The sequence below is a fragment of the Ursus arctos genome, unplaced genomic scaffold (assembly GCF_023065955.2).
Source record: "Ursus arctos isolate Adak ecotype North America unplaced genomic scaffold, UrsArc2.0 scaffold_25, whole genome shotgun sequence".
Lineage (NCBI taxonomy): Eukaryota > Metazoa > Chordata > Mammalia > Carnivora > Ursidae > Ursus > Ursus arctos.
The window spans coordinates 27,209,709-27,231,494 of NW_026622930.1; the positions used below are offsets into that span (position 1 = coordinate 27,209,709).

At 43.6% G+C, this 21,786-nt stretch overlaps 1 protein-coding gene and 1 non-coding gene across 2 annotated transcripts; one reads left to right on the forward strand and one right to left on the reverse strand.

The window, feature by feature from the left end:
• Nucleotides 1-1,464: 1,464 nt before the first annotated feature.
• On the reverse strand, nucleotides 1,465-13,000 carry LOC130544777 (peroxisomal succinyl-coenzyme A thioesterase-like). Its single transcript, XM_057318344.1, has 3 exons — nucleotides 10,985-13,000; nucleotides 9,436-9,638; nucleotides 1,465-6,592 (listed from the first exon to the last, which is right to left on the reverse strand). The coding sequence occupies exons 1-3, from the start codon at nucleotides 11,208-11,210 to the stop codon at nucleotides 5,987-5,989; spliced, it is 1,035 nt and encodes a 344-aa protein (XP_057174327.1). The 5' UTR covers nucleotides 11,211-13,000; the 3' UTR covers nucleotides 1,465-5,986.
• Nucleotides 6,645-6,715, forward strand: LOC130544847 (small nucleolar RNA SNORD56). The gene has a single exon (XR_008961499.1). It is a non-coding gene; the product is annotated as a small nucleolar RNA SNORD56 (small nucleolar RNA).
• Nucleotides 13,001-21,786: the final 8,786 nt, after the last annotated feature.

The window sequence follows — 21,786 nt, forward strand, 5'->3', positions numbered from 1 at the left end:
TGACTCATTTCCTCATCCTCAATCAGGTTTCTGCTCAAAGACTACCTATTCAAATATGTCTTCCCTCACCAGTCTATTTTAGATTTAAAATATTTAAAATAGCACCTCTCTCATCATGCTCTGATCTTATTTTTTTATTCTTTGCAGCATTTATCATTTTATTTTCTTACTTCCAAACTAGAATAAATGCTCTTGACAGCAAAGACTTTGTTATCTTTGTTCATCTTTGCCAGGAACTTAGAACATTGCCTACCCCATAGCAGGCTTTTACTAAATATTCGTTGAGTGAAGTTGAATACTGAAGGCAACAACAGAAAATAAAAGCTTTTCTGTTTCTTTTGGAGTTCCTTTCAAAAAGGTACTCAGCAGGTTTATTTCACCTTGACAAAATAAATGCTATATAATTAAGACCTAACATAAATCCACTTTGAATATACATAGGAGATACAGAGTTTACACAGATTGGTTAAACTGACTTTAATTTTCAGTGAGATTTTATTTCATTATTCATCGATGACAAATTCTTAGGACAAGGTTTAACTGTCATAATTCTGTTATTTATTTTTTACATTTACTTTATACCCTGTACATACACCTACTCTCACTTGAGGTTAAAATGTCCATCTCTTACTCTCTGACAGGAAATCAATACTATATATGATCTAAACTGATTTTGTAGAGCAGAAAATTGAACATACTAGGAAAATCCACCTGATATTTTGTTCCTTGGTAGAATGTATAGTCCATTTACATTTAATGTAATTACTGATCTGTCTGAGTTTAAATTATTAGTTATTTTCTATCCTGCTTATTCTATATTTTTATCTTCTTTTAGCTTTTTAAAAATTATTCAGGGTGCCTGGGGGCTCAGTTGGTTAAGTGGCTGACTCTTGATTTCAGCTCAGGTCATGATCTCAGGATGGTGGGATCAAGCCCGGCGTCAGGCTCTGTGCTCAGCGTGGAGTCTGGTTGAGAATCTCTTTGTCCCTTTCCGTCTGCCCCTCTCCCCACTCACATGTGCTCTCTCTTTCTCTAAATAATAAATTAAAACTATATAAAAATTAATCCATTTACCTCCTGCATTAGCTTGTGGTAATAACTCTTGATTCGTTAACATTAAATAAAAATTAATATTTTTACCACCTTGTGAAAACTGCAGTGGTTTTAGAACATTTCCACTGCACTTGTTTCCTTCCTACATATGCTATTTAATTCTATGTGTATTTTAAACTCCATAATATATTATTTGTAAATATTTATTGGGGCATGTGGGTGGCTCAGTTGGTTAAGTGCCTTCAGCTCAGGTCATGATCCTGGGATCGAGCCCCATGTTGGGCTCCCTGCTTACCCGGGAGCCTCCATCTCCCTAGCCCTGCCCTCCCCCACTTATGTTCTCTCTCTCTCTCTCAAATAAATAAAATATTTAAAAATATATTTATTTAGATTTATATACACATATACACATTTATTTTTTTTAAGATTTTATTTATTTATTTGACAGAGATAGAGACAGCCAGCGAGAGAGGGAACACAAGCAGGTGGAGTGGGAGAGGAGGAAGCACGCTCATATCGGAGGAGCCTGATGTGGGGCTCGATCCCACAACGCAGGGATCACGCCCTGAGCCGAAGGCAGACGCTTAACCGCTGTGCCACCCAGGCGCCCCCACATATACACATTTAACCTCTTCATTATATTCCACTTCTTCCTTCGTGTAAATGCTCTCCCCTGGAGACATTTTCCTTGTGTTTGAAGAATTCTCGTTAGTTTTTGCTTTAGAAAAAGATATGCTATATTATCTCAATTTATATTTTTCTGAAAATGACTTTATTTCGATTTAATTTTTTTCAATAAGCTTTATGAAAAATAAATGCTTTCATATTTAAACATCTCTTTTGCTAGCCCAGGCTTCTACTTTGTCACATATTTTCTGTCAGTGCTTTGAAGGTATCATTCCAGTGGCTTCCCATTTCCATTTTGCTGTTTTTACGTTAGTTTTTGGATTATTGTTGTTCCTTTGAAGGTTGTCTTTTTTCTGTGGCTGCTGGGAAGGCTTTTTAATCTTTAGCTTTCTTTTCAGCAGTGTTCCTGCATAACAATTCTGTGGACAGATTGCAAAGATCACTGCAACAATTAACTCCCATCTCAGATGTTCTTCTAGGAATCTTGCAGTTCCCTTATCAGGAGGTAAGATTCTGTAGCCACTTTCCTTGCACTGACATCTTTGTGTTTATCTCAACCAATAGAGTACAGTTGAAGTGATGCTATGCGACTTCCAAAGCTAGGTCTAAAAAATGCCACGTATTTCTGCCATCCTCTCTTGGGACATTCATTTTGCAGGTCAGATATCATGCTGTGAGAAAACTCGAGCAGTCTGTGGACATGCCCATATACACAGGAACCACAGTTGCCTTTAGGACTAGGTAGCTGGTGGAAGTTGGAAGGGCTTTAAGGAGACTGTTAGTGAAAGCCTAAAGGACCCCATGGAGGCTATTATTGAGGGCCTAAAGGAAAGCAACAAAAACTTATTGGAAGCCGAAGGCAACACTGACCTTGCAGTAATGTGAAAAATGGAAGATACACCTAAATGAATTCAATAATCTGGCTGAGGGCATTTCCCAACAGAGTACTGACAGTGCCAGCTGGCTTCTGCTGCTGCCTATGATAAAATGCAAGAGAAAGAATTAAACTAAAGAATGACCTGTTACATGTGAAGGAACCAGGACTTGCCAAGTTTGACAATAATACTGTTTCTCCTTCCCGGCCTCCCCATATGGCAAATTAGTCTTTAATTAAGACAGGACCTCAGACCAAAGTCAAATCCAGAGTGGGTCTATGGGAGATCCTTCGTAAAGACCTCAGAAAGATTCAAGGTAGAACATTTCAGACTGACAGAAGGCCCTCTGAAGATTTTAAGGTGTCCCCAGCAGATCCTAACTATTAAATAATAGGACTTGTTAGAATCTCAAGGGTATTACCCTCAGCATCCTCACAGGGAGACCCAGGTACAGAAGTTCTTGCCTCAAATAGACTTATATTGCTGTGTTTTACCTAATAAAGTGAACCTCACTAAGGTTTTTAGAAAACCCACATAGTTCTTAAGAGAATTGTTCTGGTAGCAGTACAAATGTGAACTGAAATAGAATGCAGAGAAGGAAAGAACCTTGGACTCCTGATCTTTTTCATCTAAGAAGCTGACTGAGGAGACTTTGGCGTTGCTAACTCAGTTTTTTTTTTAATGGAAAAACAGGTTTTCACTCAGAGGGTGGAGCCAAGAGCTACAGAGAACAACTTACAGAGGGTTAACTGAGCACCAAAGAGTTCGCAACATGTTCTCAGCTGGATTTCAAAATTGCTAGGGGCCAGCGACTGTTGTGTGCCTCCCACTTCCCCCATTTCAGAACAAGAATGCAAGAGTTATCTTACACCCATCCCACATTGTATTCTCTGTGTGTGCAGTTGTTTCTTTAGTTCACAGGTCTTCACTTTGACAACGATACTCTAGGAGCCGTACCCAAAGAAGTGTACCAGAGGAGCCTCATCTGTACCTGGATGTGATACAGGTGATGCAATCTTAGACTATAATGGAATGAGATTTTTGAGGGGCCTTGGAAGAGGAATGGATGTATTCTAACTGTGGGAGGAATGTGAACCATTGTGGCCGGAAGGCAGATTTTCAAAAATTGATTACAATATTTCCCATCCTACATTCTTCTAGAACCTTGCTGCACTCCTTTTAAGAGGTGAACTCTATGTTGTCCTTGACCTTGGGTGGGGCTTTGGGACTGCCTTGACCAACAGAGTATGGCAAGAGTGATGCTATGTAGTTTCCAAGACAGGTCAAAAGAATGCTGTGCAACTTTGCCTTGCTCTCTTGGGATGCTCACTCTTGCATCCAAGCCCACGTAGCCAGTGGAACGACCCATGTGGAGAGAAATTGGGAGATCCTCCTAACCCATAGGACAGTCTGAATTCCCAGATGATGGCCACTACCAACCTCCCTGCCATGTGAGTGAGAAAAATAAATGGTTACTATTCCCCCACCCTTTTTAGAGAGAGTGTGTGAGCACAGTGGGGAGGGGCAGAGGGAGAGGGAGACAGAATGGTAAGTAGGTTGCATGCTTGGTGTGTAGTCCAACGTTGGGCTTGATCTCACCACCCTGAGATCATGACCTGAGCCGAAATCAAGAGTTGGATGCTCAACCGACTGAGACACCCAGGCTCCCCAAATGGTTACTGTTTTAAGCCACCATATTTTTGAGGGAGTTTTTTACATAGCAATCGCTAACTGAAACATACCCCAAACATTGTCATGTGAAATGACAATCATTTTGCTTATAAAGACACGTTTTGGACAGGGTTTAACGGGTACAATTCTGCTCTGCTTCAGATATCCAAAGCCTTTGCTGGGAAGATGTTAAATGGCTAGGAGCTAAAATCATCTGGAGGTTTTTCCCTCACATACCTGGTACCTGGGCGGAAATAACCTGAAGGCTGGGCCCCACTGGGACTGTCACAGGAAATGTCTATAGTCGGCCTCTCCGTGTATTTTTGGCTTCCTCACATCATCACAGCCTCAGAGTAGTCAGACTCCTTAAGGTGGCTCAGGGCTCCAAGAGCAAATGTTCCCAGCAGAAAAGGTGGGATCTTCGTAGCTTTTATGATTAGCCTCTGAAGTTACATAGTACCAGTTATGCTCTACACAACTGACTGACACAGCAGCATATCCAGATTTGAGAAAGGAATATGGATCTTCCACCTCTTGGTGGGAGAAATGGCAAAGGATTTATGGCTATGTTGTAAAACTGCCACAGATAATTTTTCTGTGATAATATGGTATTCTTTATACTTGCCTTGTCTGAAGTGTATAGTTGTTACGAACTGAATGTGTCACCTCAAAATTCATATTTTGAAATCCCAAACCACAATGCAGTGGCATTTGAAGGTGGGGCCTCTGGGATATTATTAGGTTTAAGTGAGGGCATGAGAGCGAGGCCCCCATGATGGAATTAGTGCCCTTATAAAAAGAGGAAGAGAAACCAGAGCTCTCTTTCTTTGCCACACGCGGACATGGGGAAAAGTCAGCCATCTGTAAACCACAAAAAGGCCATCACCAGGAACTAAGTCTGCTGGAACCTTGATCTTGGACTTCCCAGCCTCCAGAAAAATGATTATCTGTTGTTTCAGCCACCAGTCAATGGCATTTTATAGCAACTCAAGCTAAGACATAGTGCTTCTAGAAAATGTGGTTTGATGTCTTTGTCAGTTTTGGAACATTCTCAACCACTCTCTCTTCAGATACACTTATGCAATGCTTTGCAGCCCTGATGTCAAAGAAAATGAGGAGTGAGGCCTCTAAGAATGTCACACTATGGTTTTCCAAAGTCTATTCTTAAAGCCAGGAAGCAGGAAAATAAGTCATAATCATTCATCCTTGAAACAGAGTTTGGACTTAACTATCCTAGAGATGCTCCCCTTCTTTACCCCAACTCCTCCTCCCAAAGGCTTCTTCTCTGATCTCCAAGAGGAAAAGGTCAGCCTGGCTTCCTTATACCAACACCTCTCTGTAAGGTTTGGCCAATGAAAATTCTATCCTGCCACCAGTTTTGAACCAGTAGCAAACACTGGATGTCAATTCTCCCACAGTGATTAAAGAAAAAACCAGTAACCTAGTATTTGTTCAACTTTAAATTTCATCCATGGCTTAAAGTGTTAAGTAAAAAAAAATCTAGAAGAAAATACAAATTTTAACAGAGGGGATGCTTTTTACTTTTTGTGTTGTATACTTCTAATTGAATCTTCTATAATAGGCATGTGTTACATTAGTAAAATTAATGAAAACATAACGTATTAAAAATGTTACCTAAAATGAGTCATTAATACCCACGACATAAATTTAACATTATCGAGGGGGCAATGGATTCACATATGATTCTTAAACACCAGAATCTGACCTTGATTTTCTCATGTCAATAATAGACCAATGCATTACAATTTAGGGGAAGCTATATTCTGGATACCTCCAAGATGCTTACAGAAAAAGGTTAGAATTTGTTTCCAAGCATCTTCCTGAGCCCTAGAATGAGCCCTGGGCTCCCCACCCCAGATTACAGGTTTGTTCAGTATTTTCGGCACAGAAGCTGGGCATAGGGGGAAGTAAGGAGGCTCAATATAATGCCCAGTCCCAGGATAAGAGATGATCTGGGGTTTTTCCTTTCCATGGGCCTGTAACCGTTGAGAGGCTATTTGGGCATATAACTCACTCCTCCAGTTATGGTCATCCTGACCAACGATGAAGAGGATGGGTCCCTGGGCCTTCTCTATTGGAATCATGCTGGGGTTCTCATGCCCTCCTACAATATCATTCCATGCATCCACAACATCCAGGAAGCCTGAGAAAGCTACCTTGATTCTCCTAAGATCATGGCCCAATGATGGGATGCACGTCTGCTTGTAGTGTATGGGACACTTTCCACTGAACCCAGATCCATTGATGGAAACTGTGGCTGAGATGTTCTTCAAAAATGAGGCCATGGAAAGACAAATATCAGCTCCTAAGGAAATGCCCAGAAGTCCAATGCCTGGGCCCTTTACCTAGAAGACAAGAAGACAGAGGAGTCAAGAACGTATCTCATAGAAAAATGTTCTATGATGATGGCAGTATTTTTCAACAACATCAATTCAGTTAGTGAGGGTTGATACTTTGGGTCTGAGTTAAGCTGAGGGTAGAGGGAAAATGGGGGCTGGGAAGTAGCTGTCCCTTTAGAGGCTGACAGAAAAAAAAGAAAATGGAGCTCCTGGTTGGCTTAGTTGGTAGCACACATGAGTCCTAATTTTAGGATTGTGATTTCGAGCCCGACACTGGGCAGAGATTAGTTAAAAAAAAAATAAAGGTTATTACCTATTAAAACATGTTTTTAAACATAACTAGAGGTGCTAACTTTAATTTGTGAGTTGGCCACAGAGTATCAACCTCAGCCCTCAAAGAGTTTCTATCCACATAAAAAATATCTGGGTGAACACATGACAAACAAATTGTAAACTCACTGGCAAGTCTGGGTCTTGATTACAAATGTTCCAGACTATCATCCACTAGAGAATGCTGAGTCATGGAGCCTGTCAAGTTCAGGTCCTCATTCAGGTGGGCATGATCTAAGTCTCAGTGTGCCGGGTCCCCTGGGTGGCACAGCGGTTGAGCGTCTGCCTTCGGCTCAGGGCTTGATCCCGGTGTTATGGGATCGGGCCCCACATCAGGCTCCTCCGTTATGAGCCTGCTTCTTCCTCTCCCACTCCCCCTGCTTGTGTTCCCTCTCTCGCTGGCTGTCTCTATCTCTGTCAAATAAATAAATAAAATCTTTAAAAAAAAAAATAAGTCTCAGTGTGCCAAGGTACCTAACTGTGTGGAACCAAGTTCTGTTCTAAGCGAGTGACTCATCAGACCCCATCTACATACCCTGGCAAATGATTAACTTTATAGAAACAGCGTAAGACTTCAGAGTCAAATTAAGTAGTTCTTAGCTTCTGAAATACGTGGGCAAGTTCTGATCAAAATCTGAGAACACACTGATACCAGAAATTAAAGATTAAAAAATCAAAATAAAAAGAGTCTGAACAGAAAAGTAAACAACAAAACTAAAAGACAAGCTAAGGAATGGGAAAAGATATTTGCAAATGATATATCTGATAAAGGGTTAGTATCCAAAATTTAGAAAGAATTTATAAAACTCAACGCCCAAGGCACCTGGGAGGTTCAGTGGGTTAAGTGTCCAACTCTTGGTTTCGGCTCAGGTCATGATCTTAGGGTCCTGGGATTGAGCCCTGCCTTGGGCTCCCTGCTCAAGGGGAGTCTGCTCCTCACTCTCCCTCTGCTCCTCCCCCTGCTCATATTCATTCTTCTGTGCACTCTCTCCCGAATTTTTTTTTTAAAAATCTTAAATAAAAGATGTTCAACATCACTCATCATCAGGGAAATGCAAATCATAAGTACAATGAGATAGGGGTGCCTGGGTGGCACAGCGGTTAAGCATCTGCCTTCGGATCAGGGCGTGATCCCGGCGTTATGGGATTGAGCCCCACATCAGGCTCCTCCTCTATGAGCCTGCTTCTTCCTCTCCCACTCCCCCTGCTTGTGTTCCCTCTCTCGATGGCTGTCTCTATCTCTGTTGAATAAATAAATAAAATCTTTAAAAAAAATTGTTTAAAAAAAGTACAATGAGATAGTACCTCACACCCATCAGAATGGCTAAAATCAACAACACAAGAAACAAGTGTTGGTGAGGAAGTGAAGAAAAACGAACACTCATGAACTGTTGGTGGGAATGCAAACTGACGCAGCCACTGTGGAAAACAGTATGGAGCTTCCTCAAAAGGTTAAAAATAGAACTACCCTACAATCAGTAATCACACTATTGGCTATTTACCCCCAAAATACAAAACACTAATTCAAAGGGATACATGCACCCCTATGTTTATTGCACCATTGTTTACAATAGCAAAATTATGGAAGCAACCTAAGTGTGCATCAATAGATGAATGAATAAAGATGTGACATGTGTGTATACACACACACACACACACACACACACACGGAATATTATTCAGGGATAAAAAAGAATGACATCTTGCCATTTGCAACAAGATGGATAGAACTAGAGAGGATAGGCTAAGTGAAATTAAAGAAAGACAAATGCCATGATTTCACTCATATGTGGAATTTAAGAAACAGAACAAATGAAGAAAGGAAAAGAAAAAAAAAGAAATCAAGAAACAGACTCTTAACTATAGAGAATAAACTGATGGTTACCAGAGGGGAGGTTAATAGGGGGATGGATTAAATAGGTGATGGGTTTAAGGAATGCACTTATGAGGAGCTGCTCAGTCCCTGTATTGTACACCTGAAACTAATATAACACTGTATGTTAACTATTCTGGAATTAAAATAAAAAACTTAATTAAAAAAACGCATGTAGGGGCGCTTGGGTGGCTCCATTGGTTAAGCGTCTGCCTTGGGCTCTGGTAAGGATCTCACAGTCCTGGGATGTAGCTGGTTCCCTGCTCAGCGGGGAGTCTGCTTCTCCCTCTCCCTCTACCTCTTCCCTCTGCTCATGCTCTCTCTCTCAAATGAATAAACCAATCTGGAAAAAAATAAAAGCATATAGAACTAACAAATTAGAAACTCATTTTGCATAACAAATGCAAATTCCTGAATAATTCCTTTAAATAAAACCTCACATGGATTTTTACGATTAATTCTGCCTTACTAAGCCATCTGACAGAGAAAGTGTAAATAGGCACCTAAAGCCAAGGAAGGCTCCAAAAGAAATCTCTGTGAAAGAAGAATCGCAGCATCCAGGCACCTGGCACCGGTGAGTGCAAAGTGACACCCTCTCTGGATGTATTTCTAGAGAGAATGATATAATAAAGGACATTAGGAGAACCTCTGAGTGTTGAAGCATGTAGCACAGGGCTTCTTCAAAGTAGTCCAGGTGTATGCTGTTAATTTCCTTGGGGAGATCTTCAAAGTCATAATAAGCTAGAGCCAAAGTGGCAAAGCCATGACCTGCCAAAAGGCTGGCTCGATATTCCATAAGGCCCCCTCCAAATCCACAGATGTCAATGATCCCCGGGAAAGGTCCAGGTCCTAGAGAAAACAATATAAAGGAAAGGCATTATACAATTTAAACAATTTGCGTTCCTTTTAGAGATCTTTCTATTTAGTGGGTTCCTATGAATCAAACGGGGAAAAAAAACAGCTCCCTGAGTTACTAGGCAAAAGTAATACAAGTACCTTGAAAGGAAAACCTACAAGGTACCTTCTCATTGAAGAGTTTATCCTCCATACGATTCTTTAAGTTATCTACAAGGTTCTAAGAAGCTTTCGTTACCACGGAGAGTAACAAAGTCTTTCATTAATGACTACATCATGGAAAGAGGAATTTCATGGTTGTTGTTGGTTTGTTTGTTTTTTTTAAGATTTTATTTATTTATTTCTAAGAGACAACCAGCCAGAGAGGGAACAGAAGCAGGGGGAGTGGGAGAGGAAGAAGCAGGCTTCCAGCGGAGGAGCCTGATGTGGGGCTCGATCCCATAACGCCGGGATCAGGCCCTGAGCCGAAGGCAGACGCTTAAGGACTGTGCTACCCAGGCGCCCCGTTGTTGGTTTTTTTTTAAGATTTTATTTATTTATTTGACAGAGAGACAGCCAGCGAGAGAGAGAACACAAGCAGGGGCAGTGGGAGAGGAAGAAGCAGGCTCCCAGCAGAGGAGCCTGATGTGGGGCTCAATCCCAGGACCCTGGGATCACGCCCTGAGCCCAAGGTAGACGCTTAACGACTGAGCCACCCAGGCGCCCCAGGAATTTCATGTTTTTGATTTGATTCATAGTGTTCTGTTAGGGGATTGGACATAAAATTAATCTTGAAACAATGCTTTATGTTGTGTGGCATTTACCCTTGGCTTTGTGTGTGTGTCTACTGATATTTCAGATGTCTATTTAGAGAGAGGAAAGAAAAATATCCAGAGATGACTTCAGGTGAGAAAGTCAGTGGAGTCTAAAGTGTCATCTGTGGTACATACGGGGCATGAAGAAGTGGAGAAGAGGCCCAGTGTACCCACAGCACTACGGAAGGGTGATACTCCAATAGCTTCCTTGATGGATAGGGCTGATGAGATCTATAGAGTAGTTCTTAGTGACAAATCAGACCACATACCTATCCATCCTGACCCTCACTTGTGGTTTTTTTTTTAATCTGCAGAATAACAGTACTCACTTCATTGAGATATTATAGCGATTAAATGACATAATGCAAGCAAAACGCATAACACAGAACCCAACACGTCAAAATACTCCATTTTGGTTGGCCACTGGCTTAGTCATTGTCACCTTCTCCCTCCTTACAGAGGAGCTGAACTCCACCTGCAGCAGTACCGGAAACCTCTGACCGCCACCGCCCCCAGCCGCGCGCCCCCGTAACCCCCCACACTCACCTGGGGGCAGGAAGAGCGTGGCGCGCACCCGGCCCGCGCGCACCGGCTCCCGCCGCACCCCGGGCCGCAGGAAGTCGCGCTCGTGCACCGCCCGGCCCAGGAGATGCCCGGCGTCGGGCTCGTGGCCGTCGAGCACCTCCAGCTCCACGGCGAAGGGCTTCTGAACGTCCAGCTTCACAAACCGCCAGAGAGGCTTATCCGGCTCCAGGGCCCAGAGCAGCCCCATGGGCTCGACCCCCACGAAGCTGCCGCCCAGCGCGGGCGCGCGCTCCAGGTCCAGGAGGCCGTCGGCGTCGGCTTGGTACCGCGCGTGGGCCCGGAAGAGCGCGCCCTTCTCGTCGCGCAGGGAGGCGCGCAGCGTGACGGGCTGTCCCGGCGCCAGGCCCCGCACGGCGATGCGCACGGGCTCGTCCCAGCGGCAGCGGCCCGCGGGCTGCAGGATCACCGTCAGTATCCCGGCTGCGCGCCGCTGCCTTCTGGACCTGGAGCGGGGAAGCCGGAGGTCGCCACCGGCTGAAGTGCGGTCCAGGCGGGGGAGAGCGCTTCGCAGGCCCGACAGGGTCAGGCGTCCCCTGGCGCAGGAACAGTGGGTGGCGGAGCCGCGTCAGGAGGCGTCTGGGCGTTTCAGACCCGTGGCCTGCGCACCTGGGACCGGCCCGAGGTAAAAGCAGCAGGTCGTTCTCCCAGTCCTGGCGGGGCGCGCGGGGCGTTCAGAAAACGGGCTGTGGTGCGGAACCCGCCTCCGGCACGCTTGTCTCCCTCAGGCCAGCCTCAGTTCTTGGAGTGAAAGTTGGGTAATGGATTCGTGGTGAAATCAGAACTGAGTGAGTTTAGGCAAAATTCCTAGAATTCCAGCCCCTCCCTGAAAAGGGCAACTTTTTTTCTTTTTTAAACTTTTAGTGAACTATACATAAAAAAGCGCGCAACCCCGAATTGTACAGTCCAGTGAATTTTTACAACCGGATCATACCTGTGTAACCAAGCACGGGAATCCAGAAACCTCATTACCAGCACTCCCGCAGCCACCCTTATTCCTGCTCCAGGCACTTCCCCTGTCCCCAAAGGTACTCTAACCTATTCCAACAAAATGAGCTATTTTATGGAAGTGAATCCTTCGCTGTGTCGTCTCTAGTGTCTTTCTGCTTTCGCTCAACATTGTTTGTGAGATTCACGTATATTGTTGGGTGTAGTGGTAGATCACTTATTATCACTGCTAAGTGGTGTTCCATTTTGTGATAGGACAAGTGTTTGTCAACGTTACTACCAATGGGCTTTTGATCGTTCTCAGATTGGGACTATAGTGCTATGAACATTCAGGAAGCTGTGTTTTGATGAACATTCATGTGCATTTCCGTGGGGTATATACCTGAGTGGAATTGCTGTATGATAGGGAATGCATGTGTTCAGCCTTAGTAGATGCTAAAAGTCAACCTTTTGAACGTGACCCCAGGAGCAGTATGGATATAATGTTCAGAGATGCCCAGCATTTTATTTATACATACAACAGTAATAGCTACTCTTTATCAATGCCCAGGTGCTTTACATACAAAATTCAACATGTTCACAAAACACTGGGAGTATTTTTCAAATATCGCTGAGATGGAACTTGAGGCTTGGGGAATAGTAAGCCACTGAAGTTACCTAAGAAGTGACAGAGCCTTCACTAACTCCAAATGTGGAACTCAAAAGGTGATTAGCAGCATTGTGGTGAGGTGTAATCAGAGGTCCAGCTCCGACTTTATTAACTAATTCAGTAGCCTTCAACAAGTTTTTTATTTCTCTGGGTCTCAGAGTTGTTGTGTGTAACATGGTAAAAGTCTCTGATAGAGGATGAGACGTGATAGCATATATGAAAGTCTTAGAGTCTGTGAAGGAAAACGTAATGTTGATTTCTTAATCGCCAGAGACTGAACCCATGTGTTTCATTTCTCATGGTCTTCCAGATAATTGCCATAGGTTTGCATATTGCTTTTTTAAACATACATATATTTGTGTATAAGATAAATAAATAAATAAGAAAAATGTTGAGGTCCCTCAAAAAGTTAAAAATAGAGCTACCCTATGATCCAGCAATTGCTGTACTGGGTATTTACCCCAAAGATACAGGCATAGTGAAGAGAAGGGCCATATGCACCCCAGTGTTCATAGCAGCATTTTCCACAATAGCTACATTGTGGAAGGAGTCGAGATGCCCTTCAACAGATGAATGGATTACGAAGATGTGGTCCATATATAAAATGGAATATTACTCAGCCATCAGAAGGAACGATTACCCAACATTTGCAGCAACATGGACAGGACTGTAGGAGATTATGCTAAGTGAAATAAGTCAAACAGAGAAAGACAATTATCATATGGTTTCACTCATTTCTGGAACGTAAGAAATAGCAGGGAGATCGGTAGGAGAAGGAAGGGAAGAATGAAGGGGGGGTAAACAGAAGGGGGAATGAACCACGACAGACTATGGACTCTGGGAAACAAACTGAGGGTTTCATAGGGGAGGGGGGTGGGGGAATGGGCTGGGCCAGTGATGGGTATTAAGGAGGGCACGTATTGCATGGAGCACTGTGTGTTATACGAAAACAATGAGTCATGGAACACTACATCAAAAACTAAGGATGTACTGTACGGTGACTAACATAACATAATAAAAAAAATTTTTAAATCCTTTCTTTATCACTATATTTTGCCAATTTAATAACAATATCTCTTGGTGTGGGTCTGCTTTTGTTGATTTTGATGGGAGTTCTCTGTGCCTCCTGTTTCTGGATATCTGTTTCCTTCCCCAGATTAGGGAGGTTTTCAGCCATTATTTCTTCAAATACGTTTTCTGCCCTCTTTCCTCTCTCTTCTTCTGAGACTCCTATAATACGAATGTTATTATGTTTGATGGAGTCACTGAGTTCCCTAAGTCTATTCTCCTTTTGCATAATTCTTTTTTCTCTCTTTTGTTCAGCCTGGTTACTTTGCATTACTCTGTCTCCTTAGGTCACTAATTTGTTCCTTTGCTTCTTCCATCCTGCTGTTCATTCCAATTGTGTTTCTCATTTTGCTTATTGAGACCTTTATCTCTGCTCTGTTATGCCTTATCTCTGTGTTAAGGGTCTCACTCATGTCTTCCACTCTTTTCTCAAGTCCAGTGAGTATCCTTATGATCATTGCTTTAAATTCTCTATCAGGCATGTTACTTCTGTCCATTTCACGTAGATCTCTGGCCGTGGCCTTGTCCTGTTCTTTCATTTGGGATACATCTCTGTGTCTGTTTCTCTCCGTTAAGAAAGTCAGCTGTGTGTTTTGTTCTTGAAAGTAGTGACTTTATGAAGAGGAGGTCCTGGAGTGCCCTGCAGGGCAGGGTCCCCGGTTCAGCAGAACCTGCCACTTTTGCCCTGCTGTGTGTTGCTTTTGCCCTGCTGTTGTGTCTGAGTCACTTTTCCTTTCAGTGTAATCATCTGCCCTGACTCTCTGCCTGTTTGGAGCTGTGCTTACTCTGTGTAGTGTTGGTGGGACTCAGGCAGGCCAGTCTGGAGGGGGCGTGCCCACCAGGGAACTCGAGAGCGGGAGGAGGTGGTAGCAACGTTTGTGCTGGGCCACTAGTCCAATGGAAGATCCTTGAAGTGCTGTGAAGCGCTGCTGTGGCTAGGGCCCAGGCGTGTGTGTGGCCAGAAGTGAGACTGGGCTCTGAGTTGGGCAGTGACGGGGCCTGGCTGGGTGTAGCGTGCAGGATTGGCTGGGGGCGCAGGGTGGCAGCTGGGCACAGCACACAGCGGTGGCTGGGTGCCCCACACCAACTGGAGGCAGCTCAGGGCAGCAGCTGTGCACCCTGTGGCTGGGCGGGACTGGTGTACAGTTTTAACAAAATTTGTCTTGAGTCCAGGGCCAAGGAGGTAAGCTTGGAGTGGGCGAGTGTGTGGTGCGCTGCTCGCAGGTTAGGCAGCAAGTTCTGTGCAGCCCAGCCTCCCGCAGATGGTCCTGTGTTTGTGCTGGAGGTGGGGCATGAAAATGGTTCCTGCCAGCTTCCTCGTTTTCCAGGGCCCCCAACATGCTAGGAAATCAGCGTGAATACACCTGTCCCCCATTTGCTCCCTGGCATTGCATAACCTGCTGTGTTTGTGTTGCCTCTCTGTGCAGGCCGCGCTCTAGGGGCAGCAGCCCAGCTACCCCTTGCCCTCTTGGGTGGAGGTGCTGAGTCAGCTGACTTTTAAAACTCCAGGCTCCAAGTCCCACTCACTAAACAAACTCTAAGAATTCAGCCCCTCTGTTTCTCAAAGCCAAACGTTATGGGGATCGGTGCAAGGGCCTGTGTCTCTGCCCCCTCTACACACCCAGCTCCTTCCCTGCTGCAGGCAGCCTCCCTCTGCCTTTGTGGCACTCCTAACCTTTTGGATACAGCTTCTTCTCTATATTTAGTTGTGGAGTTTGTTCTGCCAGGGTTTCGATGGCTCTCTGGTTCAGTGACTTGGATGTGGGTGACACCTAGTTGTAAGCATGGGACGGAGCGATCTCAGGATCCTCCTAGTCTGCCATCTTCCCCTCACCAAGAACTGATTTCTACAACTAAGACTTGGGCTAGTTCTCACAGAGAAAAATCTTCACTTTACAGAAATTTAAAAGAAGTTTTATCGAGGATTGTAGAATTTGGCACTGAGACTCCATAAAACTATGTCAAGGTTTACAAGGTACCATTGATTGTCAGAGATATTGATTAAACAAACACAATATGCATTGTATGTATGATTTAAGAAAACAATTGGCATGGGGCACCTGGGTGGCTCAGGCGGTTAAGTGGCTGCCTTCAGCTCGGGTCATGATCCCAGGGTCCTGGAATTGAGCCCCACATCAGGCTCCCTGCTCAGTGGGTAGTCTGCTTCTCCCTCTGCCTCTGCCCCCGCCCCCCCACTGGGGTCTCCCTATCTCAAGTAAATAAAAATCTTAAAAAAAAAAGAAAGAAAACAATTGGCATACACACACACACACACACACACACACACACACACATTTTAAGTAAGCTCCATGCCCAGTGTGGAGCCCGACAGTGGACTTTAATTCACGACCCTGAGATCAAGACCTGAGATGAGATCAGGAGTTGGATGCTTAATGGACTGAGCCACCCAGGCACCCCCTAAATTCTTCTCCTTTTAAAAGGAAAATGTGGGGTGCCTGGGTGGCTCAGTTAGTTAAGCCTCAGACTCTTGGTTTCGGTTCAGGTCATGATCTCATGGGTCATGGAGTCGAGCCCCATGTCAGTCTCCACACGCAGCTGGGAGCCCGTTTTAAGATTCTTTGCCTCTAAACCCTCCCTCCACTCAGGCTCACACACACGCATGTGTACTCTCTTTCTCTCTCTCTAAAATAAATAAATCTTTAAAGAAAACAAAAACGGGTTCTTGGGTCAGTTAAACATCTGACTTTGGCTCAGGTCGTGGTTTCAGGGTCCTGGGATCAGGCCCCAGGTCAGGCTCTCTGCTTGTCAGGGAGTCTGCTTGTCTCTCTCGCTCCTCCCTCTGCTTCTTTCCCCGCTCATGCTCTCTCTCTCTTAAATAAAACCTTTAATAAAAAAACAATTAAGGGCATTTGGGTGGCTCAGTCGTTAAGCATCTCCCTTCGGCTTGGGTCATGATCCCAGGGTCCAGGATCAAGCCCTGCATTGGGCTCCCTGCTCCATGGAGAGCCTGCCTCTCCCTCTCCCTTTGCCTGCTGTTCCCCCTGCTTGTGCACTCTCTCTCTCTCCTTCTCTCTGTCAAATACATACATACATACATACATACATACATACATACATACAAACAAAATAAAAGCAAAATGTTAGTCAAGTAGTGACCAATAGCTTCTATACAGAGATGCTAGGAAATAAATTAAGTTTGCAACTTGTTTTTCCTTAAAACTATAAACCTGCTGAACTAGAATCTTCTTTTAAACTCTACAGAACCTATTCATTATCCTTAAAGGAAAAACTTATATTCCCAGCCTTACTCTGTCTTAACAGGGAAGTCTTCAACATCCCGAGGAAATGGTCTGAGATCTAGAAATGAATTTACAAAGGTAATCATCACAACACTAATCATTACAGCTAACTTGTTTTTAAAACCTGGATGTCCCAAAATAGAAAACCTCTTAAGTAATTATAGATTATGAAATATTGTCAACATTCAGAAGTTTTGGTATCATGCTCAGTGTATGATGTTAGGTCAGAGGAAAGCAGGATAAAAATCTATACACATGGTTAAAATATGAGTACATGTACATACATAGAAAAAATCTGGAAGGACATTTAATTGTGCTTTATTTTTTGAATACTTAAACAGTTTATTTTAAAGCATTTTAAATTTACAGAAAAGTTGAAAAATAGGGGCGCCTGGGTGGCACAGCGGTTAAGCGTCTGCATTCGGCTCAGGGCGTGATCCCGGCGTTATGGGATCGAGCCCCACATCAGGCTCTTCCGCTATGAGCCTGCTTCTTCCTCTCCCACTCCCCCTGCTTGTGTTCCCTCTCTCGCTGGCTGTCTCTATCTCTGTCGAATAAATAAATAAAATCTTTAAAAAAAAAAAAAGTTGAAAAATAACAGAGTTTCTCGTATACCCAGCACCCACGTTCCCCTTTTGCTAGTATCCTATATTAATATGGCATATTCATCACAACTAATGAGCCAATACTGATACATTCGTATGAACTAAACTCCATGTTCTATCCGTATCTCCTTAGTTTTTCCCTTATGTCCTTTTTCTGTTCCAGTATCCCATCTAGGTACCTTATTACATTTCGTCATGTCTCCTTAGGCTCTTCTTGGCTGTGACGGTTTTTCAGACTTTCTGTTGTTCATGACCTTGACAGTTGTGAGTATTGTGGTTAGGTATTTTGCAGAACGTCCCTTAATTTGGGCTTGCTTGAAGCTTTTCTCATGATGAGACTAGGGTTATGGGTTCTTGGGTGGAAGACTGCAGAGGAGAAGTGCCACTTGCAACACATCGGTCATACCAAGGTTATGTGGTATCAACACAATTTATCCCTGATGTTTACCTGGCTAAGGTAGTGTTTGTTACGCTTCTTCATTATAGAGGTACTCCCTGTCCCCCTTTCCATACTGTACACTCTGGTAGCGAGTAACAAAGTAGAGCTGCCTGCCTTTTGACTTCTTTAGAATTTTCAGTATTTTCTAAATTTCTACAATAAACATACATTTCCTTAAAAAAGAAAAAGCCATAAACCAATTTTAAATCCTACCTGTAGTTCAAGTCCCTTCTGAAATGCCACTTCTCTTTAAGTCCTCCCCACCTCTCCACCAAGTTAGGTGTGGTTTGTCCCATCCTTATATAATACTGTCCCTATGGCACTTTTATTCTGTTCTACCTCTACAGTGAAATGGTATTTCCCCCACTTGTTTCTACATCCATCTTAGTTCAGAAGGGATTAAAGGAGGGGCGCCTGGGTGCCTCAGTTGTTGGGCGTCTGCCTTTGGCTCAGGGCGTGATCCCGGAGTCCTGGGACCCAGCCCCACATTGGGCTCCTCCGCTGGGAGCCTGCTTCTTCCTCTCCCACTCCCCCTGCTTGTGTTCCCTCTCTCGCTGGCTCTCTCTTTCTCTGTGGAATAAATAAATAAAATATTTTTAAAAAGGGGGGGGAATTAAAGGAGGGGCTCCTCTCCTCCCTGTGTCTGCTGCAAGGCCCAGTCTACAAGGGACATGGTCATCCATGCTCTTAACATTTTTGTGTCTGTCCTGAGGCTCTCTCAGGAACCTGCTCTAGAATCGTTGAGGACACCAAGTGTTCCAGCGTGATAAACGGTGAAGAAATTACCTTGGGGAGTATAGTTAAACCAGTCTGGTTTTTCTTGCCCATGTGCTGAGGAAAGCATGCAGAAAGCACAATCAGCAGTACACAGAGAGGAAGCCCCCCACCCACTATTCCCTTCTTGGCCAGGGGTGGGGAGGCATCCCTGAGCCCACCCAGGTGAGTGGAGACTAGAAACTATAAGCACCACATTTTCTTCATGTAAAAACAAACAAATAATCTTCGACTGTTTCATACGTTTTTGTTTCTTCTGGCTCTCAGTTTTCTTCTGGTTTAGTCCTGGCTTGGCAGAGCCAGAGACCACAACTCTCTAGTTAGCACCTTACTTAAGAGCTTTTTTTCCAGACAACACGCTATTTATTTAGGTGCTGTCTGAATCTGAGGCAGGAAACTCCGTAATGTCCCGATTTAGAAAATTCCATGATAAAACAGAAGAAGAAGGGAAATATAAATAATATAAGTCATAATCCATGTTAAGAAAAAAGATCCAGGGGCGCCTGGCTGGCTCACATGGTTGTCTGCCTTCTGCTCGGGTCATGATCACTGGGTCCTGGGATCGAGCCCCATGTCCAGCTCCCAGCTCAAGTTGGGAGTCTGCTTCTCCCTCTCCTTCTGCCCTTCCCCCTGCTCATGCTCGCTCTCTCTCTCTGTATATCTGTCTCAAACAAATAAAATCTTAAAAAACAAAAAGATCCAGTCGCCATGTTTACATCTTAATAATCTTCCTGTTCTTTTTCTATAATTGTAAATATGTTTCCAAATGTTATTTGTAAATATTTTCTTTCTTTTTTATTTTTGTAAAGATTTTATTTATTTATTTGACAGAGAGACAGCCAGCCAGAGAGGGAACACAAGCAGGGGGAGTGGGAGAGGAAGAAACAGGCTTCCAGCGGAGGAGCCTGATATGGGGCTGGATCCCATAATGCCAGGATCACGCCCTGAGCTGAAGGCAGACCTTAACAACTGTGCTACCCAGGCGCCCCTGTAAATATTTTCTTGAAGACATCTCTGCTCTGGAAGTTTAATCTTAAGGCCCATGAATGTAACCATCAATTTCTTTTTTTTTTTAAACTTAATAGATTTATTGAAATATAATTCACATACCACAAAACTTGCCCTTTTAAGGTGTACAATTCAGTGTATATCCTCAGAGTTGTGCAACTGTCACCATATCTAATTTTAAGAGATTTTCATTAACCCAAAAAAGAAAGGTCTTGCCTGTTAGCAGTCACTCCTCATTCTTGATATTAAGCATTTGAGTCTTCTTTCTTTTTTTCCTTGGTCTGTCTAGCCAAAAGTTTGTCAATTCTGTCAGTTTTTTCAGAAAAACGATTTTTGGTTTTGTTGATTTTTCTCTATTCTCTGTTTTATTAATTTCCACTCTAGTCTTTGATTTCCTTCCTTTTGCTTGCTTTATGTTTAGTTTGCTCTTTTTTTTTAATGACTTTTTATTATATTATGTTAGTCACCATACAGTACATCCCCGGTTTCCGATGTAAGGCTCGATGATTCATTAGTTGCGTATAACACCCAGTGCACCATGCAATACGTGCCCTCCTTACTACCCATCACCGGTCTATCCCATTCCCCCACCCCCTCCCCTCTGTAGCCCTCAGTTTGTTTCTCATAGTCCATAGTCTCTCATGTTTCATTCCCCCTTCTGATTACCCCCCCCCTTTCTTTATCCCTTTCTTCCCCTACTGATCATCCTAGTTCTTATGTTCCATAGATGAGAGAAATCATATGATAGTTGTCTTTCTCTGCTTGACTTATTTCACTTAGCATTATCTCCTCCAGTGCCCTCCATGTTGCAGCAAATGTTGAGAATTCGTTCTTTCTGATAGCTGAGTAATATTCCATTGTATATATGGATCTCAACTTCTTAATCCAGTCATCTGTTGAAGGGCATCTTGGCTCCTTCCACGATTTAGCTATTGTGGACATTGCTGCTATGAACATTGGGGTGCATATGGCCCTTCACTTCACTACGTCTGTATCTTTGGGGTAAACACCCAGTAGTGCAATGGCTGGATCATAGGGTAGCTCAATTTTTAACTTTTTAAGGGACCTCCACACTGTTTTCCAGAGTGGCTGTACTAACTTGCATTCCCACCAACAATGTAGGAGGGATTCCCTTTCTCTACATCCTCTCCAACAATTGTTGTTTCTTGCCTTGTCTATTTTTGCCATTCTTTTTTTTTTAATGATTTTTTATTATGTTATGTTAGTCACCATACAGTACATCCCCGGTTTCCGATGTAAGGCTCGATGATTCATTAGTTGCGTATAACACCCAGTGCACCATGCAATACGTGCCCTCCTTACTACCCATCACCGGTCTATCCCAGTATTTTTGCCATTCTAGCTGGCGTAAGGTGGTATCTCAGTGGTAACCATCAATTTCTAAGCCTTCCTAATTAAGGATGAGAAACAACCTTGCTAGTGTATAATGCCCAACATGCAAATATCTGAATTTTCATCGTTAGGGAGAAGAGCTTTAGATTGGCATCTCGGTCATCTTTCTTTGGCTCAACAACTGTTAACAGCAATCACTGACTCTAGCAGATTACATTTGCTTTAAAATGTTGTGAACGGGGCGCCTGCCTGCGTGTCTCAGTCTTAAGGGTCTGCCTTGGCCTCAGGTCATGATCCTGGGGCCCTGGAATTGAGTCCTGGGTGGGGCTCCCTGCCTAGCCAGGGAGTCAGCTTCTCCCTCTGCCTCTGCCCCTCCCCCCTTCTAGTGTGCTCTCTATCAAATAAATAAAATCTTAAAAAAAAAAAAGAAAAGGTTATGAACAAGAGCTGTGTTCACACATATTCTTTCACTTGCCTCCCAGAGTTGTGAGGATTAAATGACTGGCATAACATTGGTGCCCTGGAAGCATATTTCCTTCCCCAGCTGGTCTCCTTCCTGGACTACAACCACTGTGTTGCTGTGGCATCAGGTTTGTGTGAAGTAAAAGCTGCCTCTTTCCACCACTTACTTGTTTTGTAAAATCATTATTTTTAAAATAACA

Coding starts and splice junctions, on each gene's coding strand:
- LOC130544777 (XM_057318344.1), bottom strand. CDS start 11,210: ATGGGGCTGCTCTGGGCCCTGGAGCCGGATAAGCCTCTCTGGCGGTTT. Junction 9,639..10,984: donor CACGCTCTTCCTGCCCCCAG/GTGAGTGTGGGG, acceptor TGTTTTCTCTAG/GACCTGGACCTTTCCCGGGG. Junction 6,593..9,435: donor ACATGCTTCAACACTCAGAG/GTTCTCCTAATG, acceptor CTTGTCTTCTAG/GTAAAGGGCCCAGGCATTGG.